The 22,782-nt window shown below is 40.8% G+C and overlaps 1 protein-coding gene across 8 annotated transcripts in view; it reads right to left on the reverse strand.

The window, feature by feature from the left end:
* gphnb (gephyrin b) overlaps positions 1 to 22,782 on the reverse strand; it is a 432,935-nt gene that overhangs the window by 207,250 nt on the left and 202,903 nt on the right. For all 8 annotated transcript variants that reach the window (XM_041214790.1, XM_041214785.1, XM_041214786.1 and 5 more), the window contains one exon: positions 10,554 to 10,611. In XM_041214790.1, the coding sequence (XP_041070724.1) occupies positions 10,554 to 10,611 (58 nt within the window). The remainder of the gene's footprint in view (positions 1 to 10,553; positions 10,612 to 22,782) is intronic.

Genomic DNA, 22,782 nt, shown 5'->3' on the forward strand with positions numbered 1-22,782 from the left:
AAGGTTGGAGATGTTCAGTGAATATGGAGGGAGCTAATTAATTATTTATTTACAAACCCATTAGCATTTCAACAATATTTTGCCTCTGTGCCTTTTTTCCCCAAACAAATAGTAAATACACTTTGCTTCAAAACAATTTTTAAACACACCCCTTTTCTCCCCCCAAATCCTTTCCGTGCAAAGTCACTCAAAAAAATCCGGAATCTTGACCATGTTATAAGCTTACAGTAATGTCTCCAATTATTTTCTCGTTGTTCCTCAGAATGATCTCCGTGTTCACCATCACAATTGGAGGAGATGGTAGCATAATGTCACTGGACCGTTGCTCTGGGGACATGGGTTCAAATCCCACCATGGCCAGGTAGTGGAATTTAAATTCCATTAATTAAATTTGGAATATAAAGCTAGTCTCAATAACAGCAACCACGACTGTTGTAAAAACTCATCCGGTTCATTAATATCCTTTAGGGAAGGAAATCAGCCATCCCTTACCCTCTCTTGTGGCTGATGGTCAATGTAGTTGGCTCTTATCTGTCCCCTGAAATAACCTAGCAAGCCATTCAGTTCAAGGGCAACTAGGGATCAGTAACAAATGCTGGCCTTGCCAGCGATGCCCACATCCCACAAAAGAACAAAGGAAACAAATTTTAAATACAGCATTTGAAACCTGTTCTCCCCAAGCTTCAATTGTGGGAGAAAAAAAAATGAGATTGTTAACTCTGCCAACCCCTTTCTGCACTCTGCAATCATTATTCTTAGTAGAATGATGAAAGTGACCCACATTCCAAAAAGTGGCCAAATCTCTTTACAGCATGAATCCAGGAATTTCGGAATTCCCTTCAACAGATCAGGTGTGTTCAGATTCTCAAACTCTGGCTGTTGGAACATGGATGAGGCTTTTTCTTGAACTGTTAAATTTGCAGGTGCCAGCGCTGGTTAGGTATCAGGTGTATTGATGTACTGCAGCAACTTGTGATTAGTAGTTCAGTGTAGTCAGGGACATGAGCCAACAAATATATGTTTCAATGCAGCACATAGTTTGATGACATTTCTAAACTGAAGAGACATGATTTATTGATGAGGATCATCACCTAAGCTGCGAGAAAATTGAACAATTTGTTCAATACATTTCATGTTATTTTATTAAAAAGGCTATGTGCAGCAACTTTTGATTTCACACATGCTGTATTGTGGAGTAAAATGTAATTTATATTTATGCTCAATGTACAATAATAAAATATTAACACTTCAGAAAAATTTAATTCCATACACTTCGAGCGTTGGGTACTGTTGTAGCTGAAGGGGTTATTGGCAAAAGGTAACTCCCAATCTTATTTTCATTGCAGAAGCTAATTGGACTAAAAGTATCATGGAGTATATTTTCAGGTTGACACTGCTACTATATGCACTTGTATTAACTGTATGCTCTTCAATGCAGGTACACATCCAGTTATTGAATTGTTTAATACCTGTATTAATAAATAGCACACAGAGGGATTTATCACCAATGTGTTAAGCATTTTGGAACAGGGGCACTGGGGGGGCAAAAAGGAAAACTGTACTTCTCACACTTTTAAACCAGCTTGAGTGCTGCTACAAAACTGCCCAACAGGGAGAAGCATGCAACAGGCTAAGAAATTGCAGCCTCTAGGCTAGAAAACCGTTTCCTATGGTAGGGTGTGGTAGTGTTGAGTCATGATCCTAAGGGTCATTTATGTAGTGCCTTAACTGAATGTTCTTTGAGGCAGTAATAGGAAGTTAATTGGTTATGAAAAGGGTGTGAATAGCTGCTATTTGTTTGGCTATTCTTTACTGTGGTACTTGGGTTAGAGTATAAATTTGAGCTAATTTCTAAGAATCCAGTGTTATGGGGTTGCTTTCGTATAGAAATGTTATCTGCTGATTACTTTATTGGCTTATTTAGAAATGGGAGAGGCCCAACTTGAGGGTTGCCATGCTTGTAAAAACATTGCCTTAAAAAATTAAAATTCTCCTGAGGTTAACATTCTTTCTCTCCTGTAAAAAAATGAACATTTTGAAGAAGGACTTATCCTTAATTACAAGAACTGTGTTGTAACACACAGAACACTCTTTTTCAGTTGCAGCTTTTATGCTTTAGGATTTAATATTTCATGTCCTGTATCATTATATAACTTACTTATACCTTACTTATATCTTGGGTGAATAATGCAGACACAGTATTCTTTTATAAAAAGCAGCACAGACCTTTATGTTTTTGATTAATGAACTATAAAAGTTGAAATAGTTCATAAAATCACAAAATAGGTTATATAATTGAACTTCAGCAATAGGCTGCATAATCACTTAATGACTGTCACTAAATTAGCAGAGGATAAAGTTGAAAGAGGTCAAGAAGTTTTTGTAGATATGCCCAACCAATGCAGAGCACCGGGCAACAAATCAGACTACTGATTTACAATAGAGTACAAGTCAGAGGGAGTCATATTAACACTGTATAGTGCACTGCACACCTTGAGTAGTGTCCAATTCTGGTCACAGGCATAGGGAAGCTGTGCAGACACGACAGACAGTTCAGGGATCAACCTAGTGAACCTTCCATGGACTGCCTCCAATGCCAGTATTTCTTTCCTTAGATAAGGGGACCAAAACTGTTCATAGTATTCTAGGTGTGGTCTAACTAGTGCCTTGAATAGTTTTAGCAAGACTTCCCGATTTTTATACTCCATTCCCTTTGAAATAAAGGCTAACATTCCATCTGCCTTCCCTATCACTGCTGAACTTGTATGTTAGCTTTCTGGGATTCATGCATGAGGACCCCCAAATCCCTCTGTGCTGCAGCTTTCTACAGTCTTTCTCCATTTAAATAATATTCAGCTCCTCCATTCTTCCTGCCAAAGTGCATAACCTCACACTTTCCGACATTATATTCCATCTGCCACATTCTTGCCCACTCTCTTAACCTGTCTATATCCCTCTGTAGATTCTTTGTTTCATCCTCATCACTTGCCTTCCTACCTATTTTTGTGTCATCCACAAACTTGGCGATAGTATATTCATTTCCCTCATCCAAGTCATTAATATACATTGCAAATAATTGTGGCCCCAGCACTGATCCTTTGTGACACTCCACTAGTTACAGGTTGCCATCCTGAAAATGCCCCCCGAAACACAACAAGCTGTCTTCTATTGGTTAGCCAGTCCTCTATCCATGCTAACATCACCAACACCATGGGCTCTTACCTTATTAAGTAGCCTTATGTATGGCACATTATTGACCACCTTTTGAAAATCCAAATATATTACATCTTCTGGTTCCCCTTTATCTATCCTGCTTGTTACCTCCTCAAAGAATTCTAATAAACTTCTCAGGCATGATTTCTCCTTCATGAAGCCATGCTGACTCTGCTTGATTATATTATGCATTTCTAAATGCTCTGCTATTACATTCTTTACAATAGACTCCAATATTTTCCCAATGTGTTAAGCTAACTGGTCTATAGTTACCTGCTATTTTGTCTCCCTCCCTTTTTGAATAAGGGTGTTACATTGTCAGTTTTCCAATCCTCTGGGACTTTTCCAGAATTTAAGGATTCTTGGAAGATTACTACAAGCGCATCCATTATCTCTGCAGCTATTTCCTTTAATGTCCTACGATGGAACTGTGAGTAGCTGCTATTTGCTTGGCTATCCTTTTCTGTGGTACTTGGGTTGTTGTATAAATTTGAACTAATTTGTAAGAATCCAGTAATCTTTAGCTGTCGGGTTGCCAATTCTTGTTGGACATATTCCTGGGAGGGAGGATCATAGGATGTTAAATCATGTGATGTTTGATCACACAGTAATTGCCAACCAATCAGCACCTTTTTCTCCCGTAGCATAAATTGCTGTGACTATTCGAAATTAGGTATTCTTGTATTTGTCCTGATGAGTGCGAGATGAAAAGCTTCAGCAACATGTGTGTCTCTTCAGCAATATTCAAGTTCTGTACTCACAAATGACTATTAGTTATTATTCTTATGTTTGTGTTCACTCAAATGCCACTATCATGTTTCTGAATAACTTAAATTTGGAGGTGATAATTGTTACTCTACTGTAGGTAAATGCATTTTTAATGTATCAATACATTAAGATGGGGCACGTGGATTATCTTGCTATAAGTGAGCAGCTGTTTCAGCCAATAATGACTGTGATGTGAACGGGGATCCTTCTTTAGCACACGCAGGGATAATAGGATTTTTAAAAGATTTTTTTTAATAAGTCTACATTTTCAGATGAATTAATATAGTTATTGTAAAGAGCTCTGATCTGTTAAAAAATTAAATAAACCACTAATGAGGTTCAAACACAAGCTGTCAAGCTATATTGGTATATGTTTGGGGGAAAAAAGGCAATTTACAACTTTTTATACTAAATCTATTCATTTTAAAGAGTGTATTTCAATTTATGAAATGGGGGCTTGGAACGTCTCAAGATTTTTGAATGATCTTGGTTTACAGAATACAAATTAATTTAGAAATCAAAGAACGCATAAGAATAGAAATATTTAAGGATAACTATGTTTAAATAAAAAAAAAACTCCTGTGAGATTTCTACATAATCAAATGCAATGAGAAACAGAAAGTATATTCCACCAATTGTACAGAAAACAGCAATAGAAGCAACTTGCAACTGCAGATTTTGTGCATTTTATGACTTGTTTCAACACACAGCAAATTATAAAAATAAAACCAAAATAAAGGTAATTTAATTCACTGGCACCTACACTCCACCACAGAAACCCAGCTTTTAAGCAGGTGAGGTTTAGTACTCAGGGATGAGCAGTGAAGTTGTCTGCCTCCTGTGCTAAAACACATTATGCAATAATGAATTCCACCTCTCCCACTGGCTGAGATGGTCTGCCAGGGAACTGTGGCTTGTGGCTCCTCTCTCTCCTTCAGTTACTGGAGACTGGGTTACTCAGTTCCAACCAATTAAAATACTAACAAACCCTCAAGTGTGCATAATCTGTGGACTATTAGGGAGAGGTACATTTGTATTAAGTGTCAGAGAACTGGGCTTCAGAAGCAACTGACGCCATTCTGCAGCATCAGAGTAGATGAAGGATCTCTAGAATGTAGTCACCGATAGGCAGTACTAGGCAGTTCAGAATATAAACACAGTGAAGGAAGTGACCATCCACAGGAATAGCAGAGAGAGGCAGGATGAACCGATACAGAAAACCCCCAAATTATTGGAGTTAATTGGATAAGTATGAAGTCGAAAGTGATAGCAACTTGGGAGGGTGGCCTTGAGCCTTATTACGAACCATGCAGGGTGGTGCAGCAGAGAGGGGTCAGGGACAGGTCGATTACAAGAATATGAGATTTGCGACATCAAGGTTTTATATAAATTCTTCATTACTTGGTGACCTTATATACTTTGTACGTTTTGCCATAAATCTCAGTGTTCCAACACTTTTTTTTATGGCCTTATCCACTTGAGGTATGAGGAATAATTTTAAAGGAGGTGCAGGAATCAAAAGACCTGGGGGGTAGGGGGGTTACATACAGAATTCTTTGAAGAAGGCAGGACAAATTAATAAGGATGTTAAAAAAGGACATAGGATCTTTAGGATGGGAAATAAATGCTGGATCAACCAGCGAAGCCCACATCCCATGAATGAATATTAAAAAAAAGACAAAACGAGCACAAAAGCACAGCAAATACGTCAAACATTTATAGCTTCAACTGGAATACTGTGTCAAGTTCTGGGCATCACGCTTTAGGAAGGACACCAAGAGCTTGGAGCCAGTGCAGAGGGGGTTTACTGGAATGGTACCCATGACAAGGGACTTCAGGCACTGAGAAAGACGAGAGAGCTGGGATTGTTCTCCTTGGGGCAAGGAAGGTTAATGGAGCTTCAATTGAGGCATTCAAAATCATTAAGGGTTTCCAGAGAACAAATGAGGAGAAACTGTTTCCATTGGCAGAAAATACACATTTAAGGCAACTATTTTGTGCAGCAAGTTGTTATGATTTCGAACACTGCCTTTAAAGAGGAAGCAGATTCAATGATAACTTTCAAAAGAGAATTTGATAAACATGAAGTGCAGAAAATTGCAGCGCTACGGAGATATACAGCACTAGCTGGATCACTCTTTCAAAGATCTAATACAGACATGACAGGCCGATTGGCCTCTTCTCACGCTGCAACATTCTATGATTCTACAGGGTGAGGCTGAGGAGTAGAAGTTATGTGACAGACTGCTTACTTTTTATATTTTATTTCAAAACATTCCTTTATTCAGCGTTTCACATAATTTCCTTTTTCACAAAAGGAAAATGAGGCATTAGGAAAAGTGAGTGAGCTCATAGAAGGGCACGAATCTCTCCCTTTGCGGGCAGAGGGGAGAGGGAGGGGAGTGTGCCAGAGGAGATGTGTCAGGCGGTCTGAAAAATCTCTGGTTCAGAAACTGACAGCTCTTTGGTTAAGTTTAATCCAAGCCCCCGTGACAAAAATAATCACAAGAAAAATTGCTGTAATGTTGCAGAAATAAAACTGCACATCTTAGGGCCCCTTCTAAGGCTGAAACAGCTGAATTATGTTGATATCAGGTGGCCTACTTTGATCAGTCTTTGGACAGAAATCAGCACCAGCGTATTATTTGCGTAAATGCAAGAACATTGCATTCTTTGGTCTTTTGCATGGATGGTGGAGCTATGTTAATTATGTTAATGAAACATACATAGGAAGTGACAGGAAAAGAATCAAGAAGATATGCATGTCCGATGGAGTTCTAGCATAAAGCAGGCTTATTTTGGTGCAAATTTCAGTAGAAAAGACAGCACAACTCTGCATTTCTGCACAGTTGATTTCTGATTCCTTATTTAACATTCTCTGCAAAACTGCACTCCCTCTGGCCATATTATTTGTCATTGTTGCACACAGTGAATGGAAGGAATCCCAGAAAATAATTCGAGAGACACCAATTCCCATTTCTAACTACTGTTGTTCTTTGAGGTTATTTTTATTTTCAATGTCCCCTGTCACCCTAGTTTAAACAAATTTTCATTTATCTAATTATCTGTTTTGCCCATTCATTAGGCCCCTTCTTGCTCAGCTTCTAGCCCATCCATATTGAATGGTTAGCATCATCTGCCGAACTAGTATCAAGGTCCCATAAAACAGCAGCTTGCTTCTTGACACCACCCCTTTGGCTATGTGTTGAGTTCCCCACTCGTCCTATCATTTCCCATTCTAACACGTTGCTGGGGGAGTAATCCAGAGATTATCATCCTTGAAATTCTGCTCTTCAATCTGTTTCCTAATATTCCACTGTTGGAATTCAGGAGCTGCTTGAGCTTTCCCACTGCCAGGTCTTAGCATCCTGCTGCTCACGCAATTCACCCCATTCTCAGCCATTGTTGATCTCTTGGTTTGCCATGCCTCTAGAAAATTAAATAGTCCAGTATTTTTAGCACTGATGCCCTCACTATCTCCTGATTTATCTCTGTCCTACAGTATAGCTACTGCTGGGAGCCTATAGATTATCCGACCAGTGTCTTCTTCCTCTTGCTATTTCTTACCTCCAACCTTAATGGATTCTACATCTTACAATCCAAGGTCATTTCTTGCTATCGTACTTATTCCATCTCGTACTAACAAAGCTACCCCACCACCCTTTCCTTCCTACCTGTCCTTTTGAAAAGTCACATTCCCCTGAATATTTAGTTCCCAGCTTTGATCTCTTGTAACCATGTCTCTGTAAAGGCTATAAGATCATACCCATTAACCCTTAGTTGTGTCATTAATTCATTTTGTTACATATACTGCATGCGTTTAAGAGCCATTAATTTTGCTTTTTTTTTAACCTTATTTCCCCCTTTGACCCTATTTGCTATTTTTTTTATGTTTGTACACTCTGTCCCTTCCTGTCACAAAAAGTGCAATTACTTATGCAGATTTTTTGATAAACCATCCCAAACTGTGAACCATGACAATTGTGTGTTGGCTGCTAATTGTTTGTTCTGAAAACTGAAGGTCAAAAATGTGACCACTTAAATAATGCTCTCTTCTCCTGCACATAAGCACTAAATGAATTTAATACCTGTCCAAAGACAGAGAAAAAGTAGAACATTCTGCAGCTGGAATATTGGGCTGGGTCTTTATCCTCGAGGCAGATACCCGGAGTTGGGGAAATTCCCAGCTCAGCCTACCCGTCTCGGGAGAAAGTGCCCAGCTGCAGCTGACCCAGGAGAAGTTCACAGGCAGCCATAGGGGCTGCCGGGTGCGGGGGGGGCTGGCCGTTTAAAAGGCCTGTCTTGGTGCTGTGGAACTCTGTCCCTGTTATAATAAAAACAGAAAGTCCCGCCAGCCCCCAGCCCTCACATCCCCCCAGCCCCCACACACACACTGCCCATGCCCTATCCATGCCATCTGATTGGCAGCATGAATCAGGGAGCCAGAGCTGTTAATCAAGCAATGTTTTCCCTGCAGCTCAGGTGTTTCAACAGGCTAAAGGATTGCTGGGCTCTGTTTAGTTACACAAGCTAAAGCGGTTTCAAGTTTTTATCATTTCAGCCATTGACACTTTAAAGGGTTTGGATGATTGATACCTTTATTGGGCTGCAGTAAAAGGTTTTTTTTAGGAAAGTGGAAAGTTATCAATGAATAACTGTTTTTAAAGTTTATTTTTACACATCCTACGTCACTATACAGTTCATTGGTTCTATAAAGTGTATAGTGGGTGAATGGGTATAGAAGTGCCATAGCTTGGCACGGAGGGCATGAAGAGGACCTTTTGAACTTATCTTTCAAAAGGTTCCCTCATGCAGCTTATCATTCATGATACCTCTGACGTGTCTCTTTGAAAAGCTGGCCTGACTCCATGAAACTTGCGGAAAATTAAGACATGCCTATCCCAGCAATGGAGTTGGCCAGGTCAGGAATGCAGGGTATGGGCTTGCAATCCAAACCAGCCTGCACCCTTAAAAGGTACTCCTGAAAATTGGAAACCGAGGGAATGGATCAAGAATTCTGGAATCAGGACTTGCCCGCCTGCTTGAAGGGCTCCTGAGTCTTCCCATCTCAGTGAAAATCCAGCCTGTTGTGTCTGATTCTAGGCACCGCTCTTTAGGAAGGATGTCAAGGCTTTGGAGATGGTGGAGAGAAGATTTGCTGGAATGGTACCGGCAATGAGGGACTGGAGTTATGTGGAGAGACTGGAGAAGATGGGGTTGCTCACCTTGGTGCAGGATAGGTTGACAGGAAACTTTACAGAGTTGATCAAAACAATGAAGGTTTTTGACAGAGTAAATAAGGAGATAGTGTTTTCACTGGCAGTTGGTTCAGTAACCAGGAGACATAAACTTAAAATAATTGACAAAGGACCAGAGGTAACATGAGGAAGCCTATCACATAGCAAATCATTACAATCTGGAATCCACTGCCTGAAAGGGTGATGAAATCAGATTTAACAATAACTTTCAAAAAGGAATTGGATAAATACTTGAAAGAGAAAAATTTGTAGCAGAGTGGGGCTAACTGGAAAGCTCTTTCATAAAGCACAAGTACAATGGGTCGAATAGTATCTTTCTTTGCCATATGATTCTATGAAGTTTACAATCATCAACACCCACTGTTGCAGCTAATTTTGGACTGTTCAAACGTGAATTATGCATTCTCAATTTGCCATCATGCAATTAACTAGGTTCATGGTATCTTACAAAATCGGAGTAACATGTTTAACTTCTATTCAAGCAGAACACATCCCTATTTCTCCTGTTAACTTTTGAAAAATAGTTAATATTGTACATTTAGTTTAATCCTGCATGTGCACATCATGAGGGGTGAATGATCTGGTTAATCTGGACTCTGGATTCAGATCATTCAAAATTCAGCTTTGCTCCATATCCAAAGTTAGTGTAAAAAAATTCGCTTCATTGGTAAGCAAAATCTCAATGATTTCACCAAAGAATTGGAGCTGTGCTCTTCACTGATGTGAGGGAGCCATAGGCACACCATTACTGCAATGCTGGAGGATTAGAAAAAACACATATGACACACAGGACAAAGTATACACTATCTACCTTAAAGTCAGATGTTATCCCTGCCAATACTTCACCAATTGCTGTCAAACACTAAAGTGTAAGCATCAGAATGATGACTACCAAACTGTCCATGTGGGTGTAGAATTGCCACGTTGCGAAGTTGAGGGACACACCTCAATGCTGCCACATTTCATTAAGTAAAAGACAATGGTCATCACACATAGAAAACAGTCCAACTCAACAATTGCGTGGATTTCTATCTGTACAGCCATACATCTTTTTAACATCTTCAGTGAGTGTAACCAATCATCAAGATCTTCATTAACAAAGCAAAGAGGAGCAGAAAAGAGTTGTTACTCAGCTTCGTAACTAAAAAGCAGGTCATTTTTGTGAAGTACTGTTCAGTTTGCACTAAAATGACTAATAATGTAAACTTGACAAGTTTTATACTCTTTTGAAAGCTGCCAAGCCTGGATTCACAGAAAGCAACCAAAGTCAGCTCAGTTGCAAGCCTTCAGAAACTAGGAAAACTGGGCAATTACCTTGATTTCATCAACCTCATCGGGTACTATCTTGTACGCAGATACTGTTCCTCCCAACCTACAAAAGAAAGACATGGAGATTTTAGTTCATTTTGCTTTTTCACCATTCAGTTTCACTACAGAGATTAGCCACTATAGTGCTTTGCTGACTGTGGCGATCTTCCGAGTACAGTAATGTGCTTCCAGGGCTTTGGATAAATACAAATTTTATTTCAAATTATCTGTCAAGTTGTGGGTGCTTAACTTCCCCCTTCAATTCTCTTTGGGCATGCCAGCCTGGATCAGGTGCTTCTCAAGGTCAGGATTGAACTGTGCCAACACACATTGATGCATTAACATGTTGAAGTATCAATAGATGAGATGAGATTAAACACAGGGGGTCAATTGTGATATTGACAGACACTGACAGAAGTGTAGTAGCTTACACTCAGCTGAAGAATGGCGTGTGATGTTGCAACTGAGGATGGGGAAGGAGAGAAAACCTCAAGAGTTGGGCAAAAGGGTGGGGGGGGGGGGGGGGGGGGGGAGGGGGGGTGATAATGAGTTAGCAAGAAAATAACATTCTAAGGCACTGAAAAACAAAGCAAAGCATTGAGGACTGATTTTACCTAATGCTGGGGCCTAACAGGTCTAGGACAATGATCAAAGCAGGAAGAAAGATGTTTTTTGAAGTAAAAAGCAACACTTGGATTGTAAAGTGCCTCAATGCCACAGTAGGACACAACACTAACTGATTAGTAAAAATTGTAGGAGGGTGAAATCATTCTGGTGGCAATGTTTTCCCAAGTGTCCAATAAGGATAGGATAGCTAAATCATTTGTTACATTAGTACAGAAATATTTTTCTTATTTATCCATTTATAAATAATTACTGAAGATCAGGATAATCAACTGCATATAACAAGTTACATTAAAACAGCATCTTTTATGTAGTAAAATGTCCCAAGGCACTGAACAAAAGCAATATGAATTAAATCATTTGTGGCACTGTTTGACAGCAAGCCACAGAAGGACCGATCAAGAAAGAGCCCCAAAAGTTTGATCAAGGAGGTGCATTTTAAGGAGCATCTTAAAGGAGGGGACAGAGTTAGAGGGGAGAGGTTTAGGATGGGAATCCCAGAGTTTTGGGCCTTGGTGGTTGAAAACACAGCCACTAAGAATGGAGTGATTATAATTGGGGATGCACAAGAGACAGGAATTGGAGGAGTGCTGGTATCTCAGGATCTGAGAGTCCAGTGAAGATTACAGAGGCAGTTGGGTGCGGGGGAGCTGGAGACATGGAGAGATTTGAAAACAAGGATGAGGATTTTAAAATTGAGGCGTTGTTAGACAGGTAGCCAGTGAAGGTCGGCGAGAATAGGGGTGAAGAACAAGGTGCACTCAAGTTTTTTTTTTATAGTGCATGGGCAATTTAAGTATGTGGCCCCTTTAAATATACTTGCACGGCTGCACATGCGGGGTAATTTAAGAGGGCCAACTTGTGCATAGCCTGCACAGCAACATTCAGGTTGATGCAGGAATGATATTTCAAGTGAGTTAAAATCCGAGCAGCAGTGTTTTGCACGAGCACAAGTTCAAGTAGGGTGGAAGATGGGAAGCCCACTAGGAGAGGATTGGACTAGTCAAGTTTAGAGATAACAAAGGCACGGATGAGGATTTCAACAGATGAGCTGAGGCACGGTTGGGGTTGAGCAATGTTACAGAGGTAGCAGTAGGCAGCCTTGGTGATGGTGCAGAGATGTGGTCAGAAACTCAACTTGGGGTCAAACACAACACTGAGGTTGCAAATTGTTTTGCTGAGCTTAAGACTGTTACCAAGGATGGGAATGGTGGACAGGGAATTCAGATCGTGGCAAGGCAAAGACAACTGCTTCAGTCTTTCCAATATTTAATTGGATTTAATTCTGATATACATAGAATAAGTTACTCTACTCCTGTTAAGATTATCCTTTGTCAAGGATAAAGCAGCAGTTGCCATCACAAAAATACAGCAAAACCAGGGAAAAACATGTTGCGCTGGGACAATACATATACCAGGGAGTGATTTTACTGCTGTAATCGAAGTGAAAGCTTCAGACAACAGTTATAAACTGCTCGTGCATCGCTTTAATGGTTTATGCCACTATCAAAATCCTTTTCAATTAGATTATTCTGTTATAATTACTTCCAAGTAATTTTAACAAAATGAGTGCTGTCAAGACCACTCACTGGCACCATTTTACCTCTTATGTTATATCAAAACATGAAGTGGTCTATAACTGTTCTGGGCAAAATTAATTCACTACTATTCGCTCTTTGAAATTACTGATCAAGAATGCACAAGTTCAGAACTAATTATTTCTGGGCATACTTTATGTGACCTCACGCACTGCAGCACATAACATTTGATGACAGTTCCATGCATTTAACCAAATTTTATGATATTTCGAAAGGAAACTAACCATAGCCATTAAAACATGTTCACTGGCAAGCAGTCACTTAGTAAGTTATAGTGATTTTAACAGTAAATTAAATGTCCAGTAACACGACAAAAAAGCATGGGAGAGTCAGGACCAAATCTCTTTTAACAGAGTGCCACAATGGAGAGCCTGGCAATTTTCCACTTTGTCTGGAAGATACCAGTGTTGTAGCTGCACTGAAAGAGATTGGCTAGAAGTGCGGCTATCATGTGATATCACACAAAGTGAATTGAATTGGTTGAAGATTGGCATCGGTGATGATGAGGCTCTCAGGAGGAAGCGGAGGTGGATCAACAACAACGTCTGGATGCAAATGCTTCAGTTTTGCCTTTTGCATTGGGATGCTGGGCTCCATCATTGATGAGGATGGGGATGTTCATGGAGCCGCCTCCTCCCATTAATTGTTCCATTATTCACCGTTCATGCCTAGATATGAAACGACTGTAGAGTTTTGATATGGTCCATTTGTTATGGGATTACTTAGCTCTGTCTTTGGCATGCTGCTTCCACTGGTTAACATGCACATAGTTCTGTGTTGTAGCTTCACCAGTTTGGTATCTCATTTTTAGATCCACCTGGTCTTGCTTCTGGCATGCTCTCCTACATGCCTTATTTGACCAGGATGGTCATCTGGCTTGATGGTAGAGTGTGAGATGTGTTATGGCATCAGCTTTCAGATTGTAGTGGAATACAGTTCTGCTGCTGTTGATGGATGCCCAGCCTTGAGATGCTAGAATATGTTCTGAACCTATCCCACTTGGCATAGCAGTAGTGGCACACAACACGATGGAGGGTGTCCTCAGTATGGAACAAGAATGAGGATTTTAAAGTTGAGGCGTTATTGGATGGGTAGCCAATGAAAGTCAGCGACAAAGGGGGGGAAGAGGAAGATACCCTCAAACTTGTTTTGGAATGCACAGGCAATTTGTTTAAATACGTAGCTCCTTTAAATATATTTGCACGTCGAACATGTGCAGTAATTTAAAAGGACAACTTGTGCATAGCCTGCACAGCAACATTTGGGTTGCTTAGAAGAAATATTGCTGATGGAGGAATGAGATTTCAAGTGAGTTAAGATCCAAGCAGCAGTGTTTTGCATGAGCACAAGTTCACATAGGGTGGAAGATGGGAGGCCCACTAGGAAGGGATTGGATTAGTCAAGCCTAGAGATAACAAAGGCATGGATGAGGATTTTAGCAGATGAACTGAAGCAGGGTTGGGGTCGAACTTTGCCTCCCACCAATGCTGTCATGGACAGCAGCATGTGCTACAGGTAGATTGGTGAGGACCAGATCAGTAGCTTTTTGGCCTCATGTTGGTTCCCTCACCATTTACTGCAAGCCTAGTCTGGCAGATACGTCCTTCAGGACTCAGATAACTCGGTCATTAATGGAGCTAACATACCACTTAATTTGTGCCTTTGCTAGGTTCAGAATTTCTTCCAAGTGGTGTTCAACATGAAGCAGTTTCATTAGCTGAGGGAGTGGAAATGGTAATTAGTACAAGGTTTCTTTGCATACGTACTTGATGGTCAGAGATGATATAGCATACGGAATCAATGTTGAGGACTCCCTCCTGACGATGTACCACTGTATACTCTGATGGGATGGTGATGGAAAAGTCTGGGATTTGAGTGTTGATAAGTATGATCCTGTGTGTATGCCTACGTCTGTGGAACAGTTCTCCCAAATTTGGCACAAGTTCTTTGATGTTTGTGAGCAGGACTTTGTAGGGTTGACTTGGCAGGGTGTGCCTTTCTCATGCCTGAATCCGATGCCTAGTTTGATGTTAGGTGGTCCACCTGGTTTCATTCTTATACCTTTTTGTATTGGTTTGACACAACGGAGTGGCTTGCCAGGCCATTCCAGAGGGCAGCTCAAAGTCAACCACATTTTTGTGGGACTGGAGTCACATATAGGCTAGACTGGGTAATTACAGAAGGTCTTACTTCGTCCTCTTACCTTGACCTCACAATCTACCTGTCACAGGTTCATCTTCATTGATTTCTCCATGACAATGCCTCAGTCAATCAGAGTCAACTTGCCAAACAATCAGAACCCTTTTCTCCTGTAGCATAAGTTGTTGTGAGTGTTTGAAATGCGGCATTCTTGTATTTGACTGGTGAGTGCAAGAAAAAAAGGTTTGGCAACATGTCTCTCTTTTTCAGCACTACCAAAGATGAACCTTCCTTCATTAAAATAAACTAGCGAACTGTTTGGGTTTTTACAACAATCTGATCGCTTCACAGTCACCACTTTTTTTTAAATCACTACTGATACTAGCTTTTAATTTCAGATTTATTTTAATTGATTTCAAAATCATGGTCAGAGTTGAACTCATGTCTCCAGGTTAATAGCCCTCTGGATTGCGAGCCTAGTAACATAACCACTATACTACTGTACGCTCAACATACACATCATCTCTTTCAGCCAATGCCAGCATTTGCTGCTGCAAACTTATTCACTCCTACGTCATTTCTAGACTTGATTCTTCCAAATTATCTCTTGGCTGGCCTCGCATTCTCCACACACCTGGCAAAGTGTTAAAGCAGTTTTACTTCTTACAATGCAGCAATGCATCAGAAATAAGTACACAACAAAAATAAATATAAAAATACCTGGAAAAACTCAGCAGGTCTGATAGCATCTGCGGAGAGGAACACAGTTAACGTTTCGAGTCCGTATGACTCTTCAACAGAACTAAGTAAAAATAGAAAAGAGGTGAAATATAAGCTGGTTTAAGGGGGGGTGGGGGGGGCTACAGGTAGAGCTGGATAGAGGAATAAGTACACGCTGAATTAATTATTGAGACATTCACGTTGTCTATACTTTTTTCACCAAATATCGCTTCGAGTTTATGGCAATTGTGTTGATCAGGATGTTAGGATGCATGAAATCAAATGATTGAAAATGAGATGGTTGCAAAATTACTTCTGCATGAGAATGGAGACACTACAATATTGAAGTGTAGCAAACAACTAAATATTAAAGATGCTCCTGTGGGAAAGTTGATCCCTATGATGGTGTTAACACCGAAATATTACAAAACGAAGAAAACAATTTATCTGTTGTTGGCACATATTAACCTCAAGTTCAAATGCTACTCCACAAGAAATAAAGGGAATTTGTCACTGATGTATAATTTGATTCTAGATAGGTAGTATGATTTGCATGGCATTGCTGATTAACTGCATGATTAGAGAAGGCCCAGAATATCAGTTGTTCACAAGCGAAGAAATAAAATCTACTATCACAACCCTGTCCTCCTGCTGATGTGGAGGATATATGCCAAGGAACACGATCTAACTTTATTTTTTAATTTATTCATGGGATGTTGGCCTCGCTGGCAAGACCATCATTTATTGCTCATCCCTAAATGCCCTTGAGAAGGTGGTGGTGAGCTGCCTTCTTGACTTCTGTAGTCTGTATTGTGAAGGTACACCCCCAGTGCTGTTATGAATCGAGTTCCAGAATTTTCACTCAGTAGCACTGAAGGAGCAACATTATATTTTCAGGTCAGGATGATGTGTGGCTTGGAGGGGAACTTGCAGGTGATGGTGCTGCCATGCATTGTTGCCTCCTTCTTTCTAGGTGGTAGAGGTTGTGGGTTTGGAAGGTGATGTTGAGGAGCCTTGGCAAGTACCTGCAGTGCATTTCGTATATGACACACACTGCTGCCATAGTGCGCTGGTAGTGGAGGGAGCAAATGTTTAGGGTGGTGTATAGGGTACCAATCAAGCAGATGGATGGTTTCAAGCTTCTTGAGTGTTGTTGAAACTGCATTCATCCAAAAAGTGGAGCGTATTCGTTCACATGACTTGTGCCTTGGAGGTGATGGAAAGGCTTTGAAGGAGGGTCAGAAGTTGCGTCATTTTGTTAGGAAGAACAAGAAAAGGTGATATCAAGTAAAGGTTACAGTTCTAAAGAGGAAACGGGAGCAGGGGAATCTGGGAACACGTGCACAAATTGCTGAAGGTGGCAGGGAAGTTTGAGAATGTGGTTAAAGAGGCATACAGGATACTGGGCTTTATAAATAGATCTTCAACAAACATCCCCAGTTCTGCCCTTATGATGGAGGGGGAGTCATTGGTGAAGCAGTTGAAGTTGGTTTGACTTTGGACACGACCCTGAGGAACTCCTGCAGCAATGTCCTAGGCTGACATGTTTGATCGAACAATCACAACCATCTTTGCTTGTGATTCCAGCCAGTGGAAAATTTTCACCAATTTCCATTGACTTCATGCCATGCTTGGTCAAATGCTGTCATTATGACAAATGCAGCCACTCTCACTTCAACTCTGGAATTCAGCTCTTTTGTCCATGTTTGGACCAAGGCTATAATGAGGTCAGGGCCAGAGTGGTCCTGGGGGACTCAAACTGAGCATCGGTGAGCAGTTATTGCTGAGTTAAATGCTGCTTAATAGCATTGTCGATGACATCTTTCATCACTTTGCTGATGATTAAATAGTAGCCTGATGGGTCAATATTGAATGGATTGGATTTGTCCTGCCTTTTGTGAGAGGGACATACCTGGGCAATCTTCCACATTGTCAGGTAGAGGACAGTGTTGTAGCTGTACTGGAACAGCTTGGCTCAAAGCGTGGCTAATTTTGCAGCACAAGTCTTAAGTACTATAACTGAGGTGTTGCTGGGGCTCACAGTGTTCAGCCTTTTCTTGATATTATGTGGGGCAAAATCGAATTGGCTGAAGGCCTGCATCTGCAATGACAGGGACCTCAAGAAGAGGCTGAGATGGCTCATCCCCTTGGCACTTCTGGCTGAAGATCGCTGCAAATGTTTCAGCCTTGTCTTTTGCACTGGTTCTGGCATCACTGAGATTGGGAATACTTGGAGCCTCCTCCTCTGGTTAGCTGTTTAACTGTCCACCAACATTCAAGATTGGACGTGACAGGACTGCAGAGCTTTGATCTGACCCATTGGTTATGGGATCACTTACCTCTATTACACGATGTTTCTGCTGTTTAGCATGCTTCACAAGGTTGGCACCTCATTTTTAGTTATGCCTGGTACTGCAGCTGAAATGCTCTTTTATACACATTGAACCAGTGTGGTCTCCTGGCTTGATGGTAATGGTAGAATGAGGGATATGCCAGGCCAAAAGTTACAGATTGTGATTGAATACAATTTTGCTGTTGATGGTGGCCCACAGTGCCTCATGGGTGATTAGTTTTGAACTGCTAGATCTTTTCTGAATCAATTGCATTTTACACGGTGGTGCTGCTCTATAACATGATGGACGGTGTCTTCAATATGAAGATGGGACTTAGTCTCCACAAGGACTATGGTGATCAATACTGTCATGGACATTTGCTTGTGTGACAGGTAGGCAGGTAAGGGCAGGCTCAAGTAGGTTTTTCCTGGCCCTGTTGAGGTGCAACCCTCCTTGCTTATACAAGTTCCATCTCCTTCAGAACCCATCTCGATGTTCTAGGAATCTTAAGTCTGCCCTCCTGCACCATCCCTCCAGCCAGATATTCATCTGCACTATTCACCCATTTCCGTACTCACAGGTGCATGGCACCAGGAGTTATCCAGACATTACAGTTTTTGAGGTCCGACTTATTAAATTCTTTCCTAGCTCCCTAAAGTTTTCCTGCAGGATCTCATCCCCCTTTCTACCTCTTGCATTGGTACCGATATATGACTGTTCATCCTTCCTCCTCAGAGTGCAGCCACCCAGCGAGATCACTGACCCTGGAACAAAGGAATGATGTGTGGCCACAGAAATGCCTGTCTTTTCTCTCTAACTATTGAAGCCCCTGTCACTGTTGCTTCTCTGTCCTTCCTCCTCTCCACTGCACAGCTGAGCCACCCATGATGTACTGTCAGCTATATTCAGTCTTTTAATTCTATGCCTTTGGCCACAGAGCTAAGATGAAATGGAACATAACATAAATGGGTTCTTTTTGTACAAAATGGATTCCTTCACTATCTTTCAATCTTGATCTCCAACACTGAGAACATAATGTTCTAACCAACCCTATTTCCTTTGTTGGAATGCCACAAAATACCTCACTGTCCTTAGAAAGCAGGACTATTTTATAGTGTCTGAATAGATCCTTACCCTAGGTTCTCATGTTTTATTTTAGTTAACGCTACAGTTTATAAACTGTATCATACTTGGTTCCTGTGCATCAAAACATTGCTGCAATTTTTTTGATGTCTATTAATACATAATTAAAAGGATCCGTGAATGTGCTGCATGTGAATGTTACCTTTATCAATTGTCTTTATCCTTGTCGTTATCAATTACTGTTGAAAAGTAAGGGGTTTTCCTTTCACATAGGACTGAATCCATATTTTTGTGCCTTACAATGGTTTCATAGGCAATGGTTTTGCTTCACATTTTTTAAAAGGATGTATATTTTTAAATAGAATACTTTTTTGTTCTATCACTAACAAATGCATAAAGCTCAGGTTTCTGTACCATAAAATTACGAGCATTTTCTGCTGTAATGTAAGCATTCCTTGCAAATATAGCATTTTATTTTAATACAGTTTCAGTCCTAAAGCAACACACTGCAACAGGGTATGGTAGTGGAGTGGTTATGTTACTGAACCAGTAAAACTGGAGGCCCGAACTATTAATCCTGAGAACGAGGGCTCAGAGGCTACACTAGTAGTGTGAGAATTTGAATTCTGGGTTTTTTTAAACTGATACCAGTAAAAGAGAGCCTGAAGCTGTTGGATCGCTGTCAAAATGCTTCATCGCTATCCTTTAGGGAAGGAAACCTCCCATCCTCATCTGGCTTCAGTCCTACACCAATGTGGTTGACTCTTAACTGCCCTTTCAAGTGGCCTTGCAAGTCTCCCTGTTGTATCAAACCAGAGCAATGAATGTTGGCCTTACCACTGATGCCCACCTCCTGAGAATAAATATCGTTATCTGAACTGAAGTGTTTCTTGCTGCGTTGCAAACTGTACAAATGGGCTAAACATTTTTCAGGTCTAAAATGTCTCAGTTTGAATAAATTTCTCTTTTCAGTTGTGCTTTTTGCTTTTTTAACTCAATAATTTTCTCCTCCGCCTAAGGCAGCAGAAACCACCAATAACCCACCCACATGGAAGTCATCACATGTAAACCTAGGCAGTCAGTTCAATGGGTTATTCAATTACAGGAAATATTCCAACCAGATTTGGGTCTATTTCCAGCCAAGGTCTATATGCACATGCATTTGTAGCAAGAGCCATTGGATGATTTGGGCAAATGCATATAAATGGTCACCTTGCAGCTATTAGATACAGGCTATCTTACTGTTTAAAGCTGCATTAAAATATTCAATTAAATGTTCCTTTTGAAAAATAGGTTCTAACATTGCTGGTGTTTGTATACTGAATGCAATTGAACTGTTTAATGGCATTTTGAGAGGGCTATTGACAAAGCAGTTATTTTGAGGACAAATGTGAAATGTTGCTGCACATTTCACTGGTAAACCATCATCACATGCAGTACATATACAGCATTTCTTGGTATGCTTTTTATTAAGCAACTTAAGCTAATTGAATGGACAAAAACATACGTGTAAGTGACAGAAAGTTAGCAGAACACAGCATCAGCAAAAAACAATTGTCTCCAAAATACATAGATAAAAGTGTTAAGTGTCAACATAAGTCATTGCTTCTGCTTCTGCGCTCATCTCAGACAGCTATCAGCCCAATGAGTATCTGCTTACCCCGCATGAAAACCAGGATCTTTTCAGCACTGGTTTAGTTTAACATTGTGAATATGCTATACAGTACAATAGTTGACAGGGAGGTGAACATCAACTGCACAATGCACTGCAATAGCTGTCTTGTAGCCAAGATGTATGGCAACTACACGAGACTAAAGGTGGCCATGTCAAATAACTATGTTTATCTCACACAGGCTGAATCTCCACAATTCCACTTCTGAAAGAAAGAGCAGATAGAAAAAGTAGAGAAAGCCCTTTGCAGGGTATGTGCTTGGAGAATACTTCTTTTTGAAACTTAAACTTTAATAAGTAGCTTACTTGAGGCAACGGAAGAGGCATAATAGCTTCAAATATGTTTACTAATCAATTTCTGATGTAGCTACTTGTTTATTATGCTCATTTGGAGTCTGCTCACTTGCAATTGGTAGGTGAGGTCTGAGTTTCATAAATCAAATCACATCAAGCAGACAGGAATGTCAAAGCAGCTGAGGGAAAAACATGTTCAGTACCTCGGAAATATTCCCATGGGGCCACCAATGCTCGGCTTGGCATTTCTAGCATCTTTCTTGTAATTTGTAAGAGCACGTATGTTTCAAAGCCTCATTAATGACAACATGTGCAAGAAAGATCAGAGTAAGTGACTGCCCCAAGCATTGCTTATAGAACAATTCTTCCCTTACCATCAGTTAAAATCTAACCTGTGGAACTGCAATGTTTTCATACATCAGCACGCATGTACTGAATGACAACATTGCCGTAATTGTTAACAAATCAGCCCAGGAGAGAAAACCGTCATCTGTTCCAGTAAGTAAGGAGCAAAACAAGAGTTAAGAGCACGCAACAGGCATGGGCAACCTTAGATGAGTAACAGGATAGGATGTAAATGATTGGCCAAGTGTTCAGGAGCCTGCAAACTCAGAAGTGAGAAACACAAGACACAAAATCTTTTATAAAGAGAAGACTTCAGTACAAAAAAAAGCAGGGAGCTATTATTCATGCTACAGTTAAGTAAATAGAGTTACTGGCAGCCTCAATGATCGATAGCAAAGGAGATGATGTTAGTCTTGGAGGTGGTTTAACAAGAAAGTGTTTTTCTGAATGTCCTGCAACAGTGTAGTCTTCAGAAACAGCAAACATCTTTCTCAAGGTCATGATTTCTGGTTTTGGGTGGTTGTATGCGTGAGGGTCTCAGACTTGCCCGGTCTCCAGCAACAATGTAGTTTCATTTCCATTAGCCTGTGCACCAATTGCCTCCCAGCGATGGGATAGTGGTATTGTCGCTAGACTAACAATTCAGAGACCCAGGGGAATGCTCTGGGGACCGGGTTCGAATCCCACCACAGAAGATGGTGGAACTTGAATTCAATAAAAATCTGGATGATGAATGAAACCATTGCCGATTGTTGTAATTCAATAATGTCCTTTAGGGAAAGGAAATCTGCTGTCCTTACCTGCCTACATGTGACTCCAGGGCAATGTGATTGACTCTTAAAATGCCCTCTGAGATGGCCTAGCAAGCCAGTCAGTTGCATCAAACCGCTACAAAGTCTGAAAATGAATGAAACTGGACGGACCACCCGGCATCGACCTAGGCACCCGAAACGACAATCTCAGAACTTCAGATACAGCAAATGTCTTTCTCAAGGTCATGATTTCTGGTTTTGGATGGTTGTACGTGTATGTGAGGTTCTCAGACTTGCCCCGCTCTCCAGCAACAATATAGTTTCATTTCCATTAGCTCGTGCATCCACACAAAGCCCTCCTTACTAACATCTGGGGGCTAGTGTCAAAACTGGGAGGGCTGTCTCACAGGCTAGTCAAACAACAGCCTGATATAGTCATCCTCATGGAATAATAGCTTACAGATAATATCCCAGACACCACTATCACCGTCCCTGGGTAGGTCCTGTCCCACCAGCAGGACAGCCCAAGCAGAGGTGGAGGCACAGAGGTATACAATCGGGAGGGAGTTGCCCTGAGAGTTCTCATGGCATCAGTTAAAACATGGGCAAGGAAACCTCCTGCTGATTATTACATAGTGCCCTCCCTCAGCTGATGAATCAGTGCTCCTCCATGTT

Source organism: Carcharodon carcharias, chromosome 20 (assembly GCF_017639515.1).
Source record: "Carcharodon carcharias isolate sCarCar2 chromosome 20, sCarCar2.pri, whole genome shotgun sequence".
Taxonomy (NCBI): Eukaryota; Metazoa; Chordata; class Chondrichthyes; order Lamniformes; family Lamnidae; genus Carcharodon; species Carcharodon carcharias.